The sequence below is a fragment of the Danaus plexippus genome, chromosome 24 (genome assembly GCF_018135715.1).
Source record: "Danaus plexippus chromosome 24, MEX_DaPlex, whole genome shotgun sequence".
NCBI classification, from domain to species: domain Eukaryota; kingdom Metazoa; phylum Arthropoda; class Insecta; order Lepidoptera; family Nymphalidae; genus Danaus; species Danaus plexippus.
This window is the reverse complement of record NC_083552.1, coordinates 1,833,229-1,848,266: the sequence shown is the minus strand read 5'-3', so window position 1 is coordinate 1,848,266 and position 15,038 is coordinate 1,833,229. Positions and strand designations below refer to the sequence as shown.

General features: G+C 33.4%; 1 protein-coding gene across 3 annotated transcripts in view; it reads left to right on the top strand.

Annotated features, from left to right (window-relative positions):
• LOC116775931 (mucin-2) overlaps positions 1–15,038 on the top strand; it is a 51,186-nt gene that overhangs the window by 23,025 nt on the left and 13,123 nt on the right. For 2 of the 3 annotated variants that reach the window (XM_061524182.1, XM_032668986.2), the window contains exon 2: positions 6,745–6,810. In XM_061524182.1, coding sequence (XP_061380166.1) covers positions 6,745–6,810 — 66 coding nt within the window. Of the gene's footprint in view, positions 1–6,744; positions 6,811–7,246; positions 14,565–15,038 lie in introns of those variants that run through there. The other variant, XM_061524183.1, reaches the window with a different exon arrangement.

Sequence of the window (15,038 nt, the reverse complement as noted above, 5' to 3'; positions counted from 1 at the left end):
GGAGAAAACAACCTGCTACGCGCCAAAATTTATATTACCTGTTGTAATTTCACCCGACCTCGATTCAAACCTTTTTGCTCGATTCACGACTTTCAATTTTATTACTATAACTGTTTTTTATACAATTAAAAATCTATTCCGAATTTATTGAATCGCAAATGATGGTTTATATGACAGTTCATTTGTGGATGATTCATTTAATGTGGTATTTGTAGTTATAACGACATTGTGCCAAAATATTACGTCATATTACAGATTATAACAATAATTAAACAGATATAATCTGACTATATTATGAATAATATGTAACGAACGTAAATGCTAATGATATCTTTCACTGTGAAGCCAACGGCCTCTATTGGAAAGTGTCCTAAAAATTATTCGAATAATCGATTTCATGTACTTGACATTCTAGTCACCTGTTACGATGACCACACAGAAGAATGCACTCTATGTCATTAAAACAAAGATTAAATTCCTTTGGATACAATTCACTCTTGAACCAATAGTATGTTAGCGTCAAGAGCACGATTTGACTTTGATCTGTTTTTTTTCAACTTATTCAAATTTCGAATTCCCCTCAGGGCTGTGACTTCATTTTGTTACAGACAACTTTCTTTTTACTATTTAAATGTGTATGCAGTCATAAAAATTGGTAGTTAAGTATCAAATTGACAGCCCTATTATTTCAAATTAGTAATGTCGTCGGCTCTAGGTGGCGGAATTAAGCAATTTCTGTAAACTTAACTAACAATAATAGAAAGTACGTGTGCATAAAATGTAAGCAAGCGCACCCAAAATCGATTCCTAGGGACTTAAATACTGGTAATAAGGTTGAAAATGGTCAATAGAAATGCTATGTAAACATATGAATGACAATGACGACATCTTTAACAAAAGCCACTTCTCGGCTGTTAGTCCGTGAACACACAGCATTATCACATTATACGTGTGAAAATTCTTTAAAAAAAATATAATTCACCAATAGACTTTCACTGTCGCTTTCTTTGTTCGTTTTTCAAATATAAACTTTGAATTCGGAATTGTGTATTGTAATAAATTCTTGTCTCCTGCCTTTAGCATTCTTCACTAGCGAATAATTTAATGGCGGAGAGAGCTTACATTATTTACATATGTAATACGAATGCTGGTTATAAATTTCATATAGTGGATTCCTCACCATCAAGGTCTTTTAATTAAAGTTTATATAGCTAACGCGATGTAACGAATATCACTGTCAAATGGCAAAGATAATAAAAATTTATCTTTGTAAGTATATTGTATTATGAAGATTTTTAAATTTGGAATACATTCAAATAAATTTCTATGACAATATTCTAGATGACTTTAGGAATTTATCGTTTTATATTTTAAATTTTATTTGAAGTTTTAAGTACAACATCGTTTCAATGTAACAAAAATATTTATAGGCATGCAATTAAGTATCGAAATTAATAGCGAAAATAATCAAATACCATATTGTATTGTGTACACAATGCTTTATTTTCAAGGTTTCAATATATTTCATGTTATAACATGCAAAGAAGTTATCAGTGTTCCCACTATTGTTTTATTAATTGGATCAATCGCTGTCTGTATATTAGGACTGACTGTTTGCTGCGACTCCCACCGTCTGGTTTAAATAAATAATAATACGTAATTTTTATAGTAATTACGATATTTAAAAAAGACTAATACGTAATAATAAGATATAGTGTACACGTATACGTTCAAATTATGTTAACAATACCGTTTTTTGTACTATAAAAATAACGGTTAAAATATTATTAGACCAAAAGTTTTAAAACTTTTATTTCATATTCAGGTGTGGTTAAGGAAAATTAAAGAAGTCACTCTAAGATTTTGTTCTTTGGAAGACTTATTTACAAAAATACTATACACTTAAAGTATCATTAGTATACTCGGAAGCTGTACTAAATTTATCTGAGTAGTGACAGATAAATATTATATGTGTGTATGTATGTGTAGTGTATAACTATGTAACAATAGTCATAACGGCGACTGGTAAGGAATACTTCCGGATCGAACCACAACTAGAAAATAGAATTTATGTTCAAAGGAAACAACTAGACCTTTTTTGATGCGACTATTTAACATAAGACTTATCTGTCGCAATTACGAAAATGCGGTAGTATTAAGTATGCAATATATTGTAATTACCTTAGCATTGTCATTAATATTAAATCAATTCGATCTTAAAAGGATGATACTAGGAAGATAGACACTTACACACACAAACACACACACACACACACACACACGCACACATATATATATCACACATCTAAATATATATATATATATATACAGTAGAACCTCGTACAGTCGAACCTCGATAAGTCGAAAACCTATATATATATATAAATTTGGTGACTAATAATTTATTATACCCTTAGTACTTTGTTTAAACTTAACACCGACAGTATCGAAGTTCACCATTTGTTAGTCAGTGACATAATGATACCACGATCCAGTTATGGACTACGTTTTAATATTCGTTCTTATAATAAAGTATTAACGGTATAGTATACTTAGTCCAAGTTAGCATCGTCATACTTCCTACGAAGAGTTAACAATTTTTATTCGTAAATCGTTGCACATTATAAAATATTTCAAACTTTTACTAAGCATACCAGTAAATTAATAACGTTAAAATCAAAAGATAATTTGTTTCTTTTCACAAATGTGTGGTAGCATGTGTTTATATCATTGATAAGCACTAAAAACTTTCAAACTGACAGTATGACGTAAGTAATTTTATTAACATTACATATTTTGATTTCTGAGAATACTTCATCGATGAATCACAAGGGTTACATTGCCAAAATATGACTAAATTATACATTAGTCAATATAAAGTAAGTATAACTAACTTCTGACTAGACTAGACTCGATGTAGCAATACAAGGCCCTTATCAGCTGGTGACTAGTTCTGCCACCAGTTTATAGATTTTCATAGCCATATAAATATTAAAAAAAATACTCCAATATATTTTAAAAATAATATTAGATTTCTTCATCAAAATCTATAAAGATTTGAAATTTATATAAACTAGGTAATAATGCAGTATGTAATATATTTTTTCTATCCAAATTCATCAGATCTCAAATTTGTTCCTTTTAAATATTATAGAAAAAAAAAATCTTTCCATTTAATATCATCTTTTATTAAGTCGGTAAACAAATAATCAATAAATCGTTCAATAAATTTAACAAGGACATAAGTACTTTAGAAAGCCCATAGAAAACCAGTATGGGCAGACATTTTGCAATTTGAGTTGCGTGACTAAAATAAATAAAAATAGATATTTAGTCTATTGGTCTAGTTAATATTAGAATAATTAATTAGTTCTCTGCTTCTTTTGAATAATTTTTTTTCATTTTTATTCGGTTATTTTTCACGATATACTATATATACCAGTAACAATGAATTTATCATCATCATCATCATCAACCTATCGGAGTACATTGCTGAGCAAAGGTCTCTTCTCTTATGGAGAAGGTTAGAGCATTAATCACCACGCTCGCTCAAGGCGGAAAGACGATTTCAATATTATAACTTGAAATTATAAGTCCAGGTTTCCTCACGATTTTTTCTTTCACCGTCTGTCAATGGTGTCTAAATACTCTGAGAAGGTATATATGACTCGGAAAAACCACATTGGTACTTGCCCGCACCCTCAAGCATGAGAAGCGAGTCTTTAACCTCTCGGCCACCACGATTTCCAGGACAAATTATTGACAATCATTCTTTAGTAACGTCCTTCATAGTTCCAAAAAAATACACATGAATTCACCTAACCGCTTAATTCTTATAAACGGTCTAGATTTTTATTGCTACGCAATTTTTTTTATCCTATCTCGCAATAAAAATGACAATGTTCTTTTAATCGTCTTGTCTTTATTTTGTAATTCTTTGTCTCACGATTAAAATCTCACGGGGATTCGCAATGTTTGTTTTTACACAATATAACTGACATTTAAACTGTTTTTAAATAAAAGATCTTTAAGATTTTCTCCATTCAAATATTTCAATTCAATTGTTAATGTACAAATGTTGTTAAGAAATTTATCTTTTTGACGAAATATCAGTTTTAAAAGAAAGTAAATACAACGATGTTACGTTAAAACATTGCATATTTAAAAAGCCCCGTGCACAAAACTTAATCCGTCAAGAATATCTAATTTGGATTTTAATTTTTATTCTATAAGGTTTAAATTCCTACGCATTACTCTCATATCGCCAATTGCAATTGCAATTTAAGTGCATTGACTTACCCACTGACATAATTATCTGTCTCCCTCTCATAAGCGGAATAAGCCTAAGATTTTCCCTTTCACTCGTTTCACAAGACTTTTCCTGTAATGTTCTTTGCTGTTCGTAAAAGCTTTTGATAGGGGTTAAAATTAAATGCCCAACAAAAGTACTCGAGAACATTCCAAATTTAAGTTATTTAATGATTTTTTTATATTTCTGGCCCGTTTGATTGATTTTTAATTATAAAATTGATTTACGTTAAACCTATAAAACCTTATTCATACAATTAATATTAACAGAATATAATAACATTCAAATATTTTATTAAATCTAGATCAACATTATTCCGCAATCCACGATCCGTTCACTTTCATTACAAACAATAAACAGATACTGGTCGGCAAAAGTGAAATTCCATTAAGAAATAAAAGAAAAAAAACAATCGAGGTAATATGAAGAACCCATTATTATTTAGAATTCACACATAAGATGCTTATTAAAATTTGAATTTGGAACGTTGGTTCCTCATCATAACGTCATTGAAATTTAAGTCCTAAATATAGGAGATAAAGCACAAACTTCAATGACATACTAGAATAATAGGATCGTGTGAAAAAACATTGTTCTGTTTGGTCAGTTTGACGGGTGCAATTGTTACAATTCTGTGGGCAAAGAAATAAAAAATAAATGGTCTGTTCTGATATAATTAAGATTTTATGGTGTTATTCTTAATACATTTTATATGAAGCGGAAAGCGTAACTGTTTATATATGTCAACGGAGCCATGATTTTGTGTACAGTTATTTTTGCATGTGACATTGCACTTTGTTGAATCTTAGAACTTAGCTTTCTCTAAACGTCATTTTAACTGTTTAAGTTAGTTTAACGGTTGGCTTTATGCTATATTTCATCAGCAGACTTGTTTTTGTTAATAAATCTATGTTTTGTTAATAGTCAGATATATATATCTGACTATCAATTTTAATAATCCCTAAGTTTTATGAACGCGAATATTTTGATTTACGTGAAACAATATACCAATAGTTATTCCATTTTGATATAGTGACGTTAAAATTTTGCGTAAAATTTTCGCGTTAAGAATCAACAGACATACATATAAGATTAACCTTTACGACACTGCTTAATTATTCCAAAACTCTAAAAAGTCTATTAGAAAGGAGGTCTTTTCCCAGCTATGGGATACATTTAACGTTAATTTGTTGTCAAGATGGCGTCGACCTCTTTGGATGTCGGCCGCCATTTAAATGCGTGAAGCGCACGCGGTTTCCGGAGAAACTGCACCACGATTAGGAAGACATATAAACATTATATTATATTATTATAAAACATTATTAGTCTTATGTTTATACAAAAAATTGTTTATAGTTATAATTGAAAGAGATGTGTCAATAAAAGTAATTCGTGTGTTAACGCCTTTACATTCTATAAATGAAAATCACCTTTATATTTTATTATTTACTTAAGATATGTAACCGTTACAAAAATACCATTTACTTAGTAATAATATTATTGAATTATATATTTTTAGTTATTTATAATTAAATATATTTTTGTGATCTTGATTCTTTTTACGGAACTGTCAGACAGTGGGTCAGTACGAGCCTTGAATAAATGGATGTTTGACACAAATACTGTGAATCCGATTCAAACCATTTCCGAATGAAATGTCACATTAATATGCAAGTTATATACACCTGGCATAGAAAAGTGGGACATTTTGATATTGTCGATTTAACTATCGTTACTGTAACGTAAATTGCATTTGGTTATCGCATAACTTGGGGTAATCCTTTGAGATTTTTTTGTCTTAACAAATTCAATTTTGACTCAAAAACTAAATGACATTTATTCTCTAATTTATTATTTCATTTTTTTAATTTTAAAATAAAAAATGCATTTAGGCTTAGTATAATAATTGAGGCGAGGAACGGAATATTTTTTCTTTCTAATAAGGTTTATTACAAACGAAAATCTATTGAATAACTTATGTAGGCACATGTAACGCAAGCAATATAGACCGCACTCATGTTACAGAGTATTTCATTATAATTTCATAAGAAATCTCATACGACCTTGTTCGCACTTTCTAATACATCTGGGCTGTGACGAAATTAAATTCGAACGAATGCATTTTTCCATCTCGGGGTCATGTGCTCTTAACTTTTTACGCGCCTGTAACTTGGCAATTATGACGTCACTTCAAATTCCTCCAAGATTCACTCAACCGGATATATTCATTCATATTTCTCAGCTTAAAGAAAGTCTATCGTATACATATTATGTTGTTTTTAATCAATGGAATGCTGCTTAAAATGTTTATATCGTAAAATATAGTATATTTCTTCTAAAAAACGTGTACTCGTATACACACGTTGAACTACTTTTAAAATGTTACAAGTCTGTCAAGTAAGAACTTTTGGATCATTAATTATTCTTTTTTTCAGAAATCAACGACAATGAATCAATAGATGTATCAAGAGTAAAAAGAGAAGGGGTTCCGGAGAACAGGGGTATGTTATAAAACTCTCTGCACTAATAAAATTGTAAAATATGCCTGCTGTAATCGTTCTCTATCTTATTTATCTTTTTTTTATTTATCTCTATAATGAATATTAATCTTTTTTTTAATTTATGTCTAATATTTTGTAAATTATCAACGTCTGGAAGGTGATTATTCGTTATATTTGATTTGAAATTCACTCCAAAAATGAATAGTCATCTTTAGTTAAACTTTTATTGTAAATTTTATGCTAACATTTCAAACTTTCCGCTGCTCTAGTATTTAACTTAGAATACACATCTGTCCGTATTGCGTTATTAATTGTATGTTTTTTCTTTCTCTTTCAAATCTAATCCCCGGTCCTGGTCGACTTGGAAATCAATGGACTTTGTATAATAACGAACCTCAATCCCACCTATGACATGACGGACACGATCACTACACAGACCTGACAGTGCTGCTTGTGAACGACCAAAAACGAAACGACTATAACAAAAACGGCCGATACCACAGTGTGAAACCACTTATCGGACTATTGACATCCACCGCAAGGACTTTTATACAAGATGGAGTCACAACCGAGTACGCAACTCAGATTTTGGGCACGACTCTAGACAACGGTCGCATATACGCGCAACTTCTAACAAAATCGTCCCTAGTTCTATACAATAAGCCATCGAATGACGATGACGCGGTCATTGTTCAACCCACTCGAGCACATTCTGTTTTCGATGGAGAGTGGAACGTCAAACAGGATTTGGGTATTATCGATCCTGACAAGTTCGTCTTAAAGAATACCGATTACTTAGCACCTAGTAGTAAAATGGAAATAGTATATGCTAGTAGGCCCGCTCAAGAAAACTTCAAATCTTGGAATCCACCAGTATCTTCAGATAGTCAAGTTGAAAATCAAATTTTCGATGAACCGACAGCACGTAAAGTACAATCCTATGTTGGGGAACCAAAATTTGAAGTTTATAATTATCTTGACGGACCAACTATTGAAAATGATAAAAAACTTGAATATATGCCTGTAATGAATAATGTAAATTACCTTTACCGTCAGAGCAAAGCTTACGAACCAGTTAACGAACCATCTGTACCAGATACAAATAAACAGGAAGATAAGATAAGTGAGTCGAACATTGTTAAAGTTAAGCCTAGTTATGATCTGCCAACATTTACGATTAAGAACGAGTTTTCACCAATATTTTATTATATTGACAATGTTGAATCTCGTCGTCAACCTCAAGAATCCTTGCCTCAAACTAAACAACCTAAAAAATTGTTCGGTCAAAAAAGTGAATCGCGACCCAAAAAGACTTTTACTTACGCCGGTTTCGCTGATTTTACGACTGTTGTTGGCGATACGGTAATTATATTTACACCAAATACTGAAACAGTACAAACTCCTAGACCAGGTGAGGTTAATGTCTTTCCATCGGCCAAACCTGTGGATAAATTAGCCACTAAAATAACCTTTTTGTCCGCCGATATTCCTCTTGCGACCTCGACCTTTAAACCTCATGAAGTTGATTCAATCACGAAGGTACCTTATTACAGTAACGAAGAAAGCATTACAGAAAAAGTTTCTTCAGCTGAGGAACAAAATTTAAAAAAAGCTATGTATGAAGTGGATGATAAAGTACCAGACACTGTAAGTGTTCAATACAATAATAATTTCGAATTGAACGTAGATGTGATACAACCATCAGAACCAGGATATACCACGACAGAAAGTACAAGAGTCACAGACGACTTAGAGATTAAACAGGTTAACGATTTGAACTTTAAAGCTACGGATCCTTTGACATTCTTGAGTCCAACGAATACTGTCGTCGAGGAGCCTAAGGAAACAGTGGTGACAGAGGAAAAATTAAGTGAAATATTAACAAACTCCGAGGAGGAATCTGAAAATACTGCTGCTGAAGTGACTGAAAAACCTGATGAAGAAGAAGAGGAAGAGGATGATGAAACTAAAGAGACAGAACCAGATATTTTAACAACAACTGAAAGTGGTCATAGTGATGAATCTTATGAAATAGAAACTACAACAGAAAATAAATACGACAAACATGAAGAAGTCTACTGTAGTGATGGCCTTGAAACTCAATCTACTATGACAACTGCATATAAGACTTTGACATATTTAACAACTTATTTTATTCCATTAGAAAGTACAGATACTACTACATCTATAAAGTCTGACGTTGTTGTTGAGAGTGACGTTGGTTATATTACTAATTATATATGTAAAACCAATTTAAACATTGATCCTACTTCTGTGATGACTTCTGAGCTGGATACTACACAAATCACCAATATTGAATCACCGGAAGTAGTAAATGAAGATGAAATTAGTATTTCCGCCAATAAAGATACGGATACTCAAACTGAACGTACATCAGAAACAATACCCAATGATTATAAAGAGGTACCAACTGTTTCCCAAGATGATGAAAAGCCTTCTGTTGAAAATACTAAAGAAACAACACCATACGAAAATGTACAACAAGAAGACTCTTCACAGACGACAACAACCGAACGTGTTGCTACAAGTCAAAGCCATATTGAAGTTTCTGTAAGTACGGAGAGCACTCCAACAGATAATCAAAATGCTGACGAAGATGATATATTAGATTCTGTTAACGAAATTGATCTTATATATAAAACACTTTACACGACCTACACTTACTTTACCACCTTTTTTGGCGATCAGACATCCAGTGTTGCTAGTCACAAATCAATTATTACAAATATCATCACTTCTACCATCGATTTATCGAAACTTGATCCTTCATTGCTGGGAGCCTTCGATGATGGTGAAATTTCACCGACAAATGTTGAAGGTGGGAAACCTACAGAAACATTAGCTATAAATAGTATTATTGATCTCGTGAAAAATAAAGATGTAATTGAATCTGTTGAAGGTGACAAATCATATAGTTCTCAAACGCCTACACCAAACTTAGATGAAGGTTTAATGTCTAGCATTAAACCAGATTCCGTCAAAACTTATTACACAACTTACACATTCTTCACAACAATATATGTCGGTTCGGACGCAAATATTTGTAGCCGTAATGAAGTTTATACGAATTACGTTGGTCCTGACGAGTTAATACCTACAAAAACAAATTCACTGATACCAGAAAATACGAGAGCACAATTTGATTTTAGAAATTGCAAACAAGTAAAAGGAATGTCCCCACAGAGTGTAGACGATAACTCATCGGTAGAAACAAGTATTACAAGTGACAATGATCAACAAGATAAAGAAAATGCACAACAACCCTCTCCAATAGAAGTGGATATGTTGTTTAGCGTTGAATCAAATCCTTTAGTTTCAGATAATGCCTATGTCACAGACGTTAAATCATCGTCTTCAAAAGGAGAAACGAAATATTTAGATAACAATAATGTACTTGACGATCAGATAAGTTCTGAGAGTAATATTGACGAAATTATACCCTCACCTACACTATTGCTACAGACTAGTTATACAACATTTACATATTTTACTACTATGTACATTGGAACAGATTCTAGTAAAATAAAAAGTCGTCTAGAAACTATAACAAATGTTGTAACAGAGACGATTACACCTAAAACAGAACCTGAAGAAGAGAATAATTTACCAATAACTTATTACACTACTTTTACATACTGGACAACTTTGTATAAAGACAAATCAACAACGATAACCAGCCGGGAAGAAATTGTCTCCAATGTTGTAACTCCATCTGCTCAGTCGATAGCGACAGTAAGTCCTATTGACACCACGCCAATTGATATAGTAAGTGTATTACCACCAAACATTGAACCAGATACGAAGCCGTCCTTACAAGATGATGTTTCAGGACATGATGATGGTAAAACTACAGTCTTTACAACATATACATATTTTACAACATTCTACGCAGGTAACACGTCACAGATAAGAAGCAGTCTCGAAACAGTTACAAACATTGTGGACAATACCCAGTTAGTAGAAGATAATCAATTAGGCCGAAAAGTACCCAATGGAGCTGTTGATAAAAATTTGATCAAAGACCTTAGTGAAAAACCATATATACCAACAAAAGTTAAGGAAGAAATTCAAGCAACTAAGGTACCGGATATTTCGCTTGTATCATCTACAACATTACAAGGGACGTATATTGACAACTTGTTTGCAGAAGTAAAACCGATAGAAACTAACACTGAAAAGAAGATATTGTTTTCACAAGTTGCGGTTATTTCTGGGGATTCTACAATTATCACAAGTGACAATAAAACTTTAGGTGAAGAGGCTACTACGACGCAAAGTACGACGTCAACCACAACCACTGAAAAATCAATAATTAGTCCCACGCCTGAAGTAATTGAAAGTTCTGTGGCTGAACCCGAAGTGACAACAGAATCAATGTTCGAGAATGAAGAACAAGAAGAAGAAAACCCTAGTGTTAAAAAGAAAGGCCGCCTTACTTTCACAACTAAAAAGCCGTCATTTACTCCCGTAATTATACCATTTGCTTCAAGAAATCGTCCCACTTTCAGTCCAAAGCGTTTACAACCTAACAGTGCTACCACCATTACTCGTGCTGACTTTACACCAACTATAACAGCCACACCAACTTTAAAATCCGTTAGGCCATCGGGTAGTTTTGCCGGTAATCGAAAACAACAGAATTTATCTGGTTCATCTAGTTCAGGAAAGCGATTTTATGGTCGCAGTAGCGCTTCTATAAATTTGTCTGCTAATGTTTCTCCATCTCGAGCTGGAGGATCTCAGCGAGGCAGTATAACGCCTTCTTCAAGAAGAACTGGTTTTCGTTCTAGTTCATCTAGGGGTGGTAGCATAAGTTTTGCTAGTAGATCTGCTATTCCGAGAATTCGACCTACTGCCTCGTCCCGACTAAGAGGTAGTAGGCAATCTGCATCAATACAATATCCACCAATAGACCAAAATGAATCAGAAACATTTGCGACTCAGCAAGAAGAGAGTGTTACTGAATCTTTGGATGAAGCTACTGAATTTCCAGCTAGACTCACAACAAATAATCCCCTTTTGAAATTCAGAAGACCCCCAATTGTTCGACAACCTGGAACAGCAATAGCACCAAGAACAACAACTCCATCTCCTAGACGAGCTATTAATACCCGTGGAAGAACTACTACAACAAAAAGATCAACAACACGATCAACAACGAATCCTCTGCTTTCTTTACGTAGACAGCGGCCTAATGGTCTGTTCCCTCGAAGAAACTTGTTTAGACAACCGGAACCAGAACCAGAGGAAGAGATAGAAGAAAATGAACAAAAAGTAGAGGATGATGAGGAATTATTAGATGAAGAGGAGTTTGAAGAAGATAATGATTATGACGCCTCTAATAGAAAGGAACAACAAGTAGCTTCACCTTTCCCCGTGTCCCCTCGTAGAAATACTGTTCAAATCAGGCCGTTTGCTTTTAAACGCAGAGTTAAACGTCAAGTTGATTATGGTAATAGAAAGTATTCTAATTTCAGAAGACCTGGAACTAAAGCCGTAAGCACTAGACGCCCAGAACCAGAACCAGAAACGGAACCACCCGCGCCTTCCGTTCAAAAACAAAAAACGGGACGTTATAATTCACGTATATCTGGTAATGGTAAAACTACCACAGCTGCCTCACCAAAGCATTCCTCTAGACAACCATTTATAATAAGGGGGGAAAGTAGATCTACTACAACAAATTCTCCAGCATATAGAAGAGGTAAAACAAGAACTTCGGGAAGGACAACTACCCTATCATCAAGGATTAAATCACCCAGACCCTCTGGTAAATCTACTCAATCTTCAAGATCAAGCTCCTCTCGTGCAAGTACAGGAAGATCCAGATCACGTACAACAACAAGCAAAGCTTCAAGCAGACAAAGAAATTCTTTCGAAAATTTAAGTGGTGAGAGACGGAATAAATATGATAACATATTGAATGACGGTAAAATTACGATAACACATCAAATACCTTTTGAAGTTACCATACCTATTGTCAATGGAAAGATCACGGAGTACAAAAATGTTTTGTCAGCCAAACCTAGCGTTGAGACGCTTTTGCTCAATCAAGTTTCAACTTCTATCGGTCCCATAGGTAATCACCAATTGGTGCTCGCAATGGAATCAACAGAATTAGCTGATAACGGTGCTACTAAAATAACAAAGTTTATTTTACACGAAACACCTACAAGTACTATTATTTTTACACCAACAACAATTAGGGGGCGTAAGACTTCTTACTCTCATTTAGTGCCTAGCACAGTTTATAATGTAGAACCTGTAGTACAAACAATAGCGCCAGAAATTAATGCTAACGTACCTTTAGCAAACTTGCTGCTGTCTCAATTGTTACTAGGCAATCAACAGCCTGCGATCAATCCTCTTCTGGCGCTCCAAGGACAAGCATTATTGCCACAGCAACAAGTAGTACAAACACCTGTAACCGAGTACAAAACTAGAAGTACAACATATGTGACAACAGTAACTGATAATAGGGAAACAGTGTTATCTATAACCTTCAGAGGTGTACCAGTATTGACAACAATAAATAATCCAACAACAGATATAATTACTGCCACAGAATTTATTACAGATACTGTAGTTACTACACCAACAGTCTTAGCTCCACCCCCCCAGTATAACTCTTTACTTCTACCTTTGCTTCTTCAACAACAGCAACAGCAACAGCAACAAGCTCTCTCTTTACAAACAGCAAATCCATTACTTGGGTTAGCTCAACCCGACTTATTGCAAAATAATTTGCTATCCAATGGTAATTTAAATAATGATATTTACAGTAACAGTCCCAAACCTAATATATTGCCAGATTTCAATAGTAATGAAGATTTTTCTGAAGATATACAGAATAGTGGCGAGGAAAGAGAAATAGATGAATATGTACCTCCACCAACATCTCCTCCACCACCGAGAAAAAGAAGTAAACCACGCTCACCAAAACCAAAACCCGTTGCTCCTCCAAAACAAACAAGTGTAGTCACTCTATACGTATCTGGTAGACACCCTGGTGAATTCAGTACTGTATTATCAACTGTAGTTACAGACGAGACACAAACTGTTAGAAAACGCGAAGCTATATACTATGATGATGTCAAAATTCTACCATCGTTACTACCAACGATTGATCAACTTGTAGGTTCACAAGATGATAATTTATTAGAGAACTCAATTATGGCGGATAAAAATCTTTCCGATCCCCAATCGCATTCCCAATCACAAACAGCAACGCAGAGCTTAGAGAGCATAATAGGAAAAATAAATTATCAGGTTAACGCATCGCCAACTTACGTCGTAAAATTAGATCTACCGTCCACAATTAGAGACATGAAACATAGGTCATTGGATGAAATATCGTGAAAACCGAAGTTTTGGTTAGGTGTGTAAAGTATGATTTAGTAATTTATTTACTTTGTATCATAGTAAGCTAGCTATGAATAGTGCCTTATAGATTTAAAATTTAGGGTTAAGATACAAATACTCTTCTGTACTTGATATTGTAGATAGACATAGCTATAATGTTTTTATACTTTTTTAAGGTCACCAAATATATTCTGATGTGTTACCATTTGGAGTTGTATTGCGTCTAAGCACATATTTTTAGGTAACAAATATTTAATCATTGCCTAAGAATAACTCGTCGAAATTTTGATTGTATTCTCTATTTGCTTTCTTTTGTAAATTGCAAATTACGACTTAAAATGTTAATGTAATAAAATATAATACATAAATAATAGTTTTATTTAAACCAAACGCGAGATTCCAAAAAAAAAAAAAACTTCGTTTCATCTACATCTATATGAACCAGCACATAAAATTTTAAAGATTAAGTTTTAAAGAGTTATACATATATGTTGACAATTGACTGAAATTAATGTTTTGAATGACTTGGATGCTTTGAAAACATCTCTATGACTGGACCGTGACTATCCTGATCTACAGTCCTTGAAGATCCAAGATCCAGATGGATGGATCTATTCCACATTCCACAACCGCCTCGGGAGGTGAGTTTAAGTTACCTGTTGCGTAACATAGCAGCAGTTGAATGTTCAACGTAGATCTTTGTCTTCTATCTTGTTCCTGTCTTATCTGATTTGAAATTTTAAATGTAAATATTTTATTCTTGAACATGAAATTGCTGAATAGATGTAGAGAGTAGTCAGCTTAATTTGAAACTAAGAGGTGCTGGTTTTTTGGGTTTTGTTTGA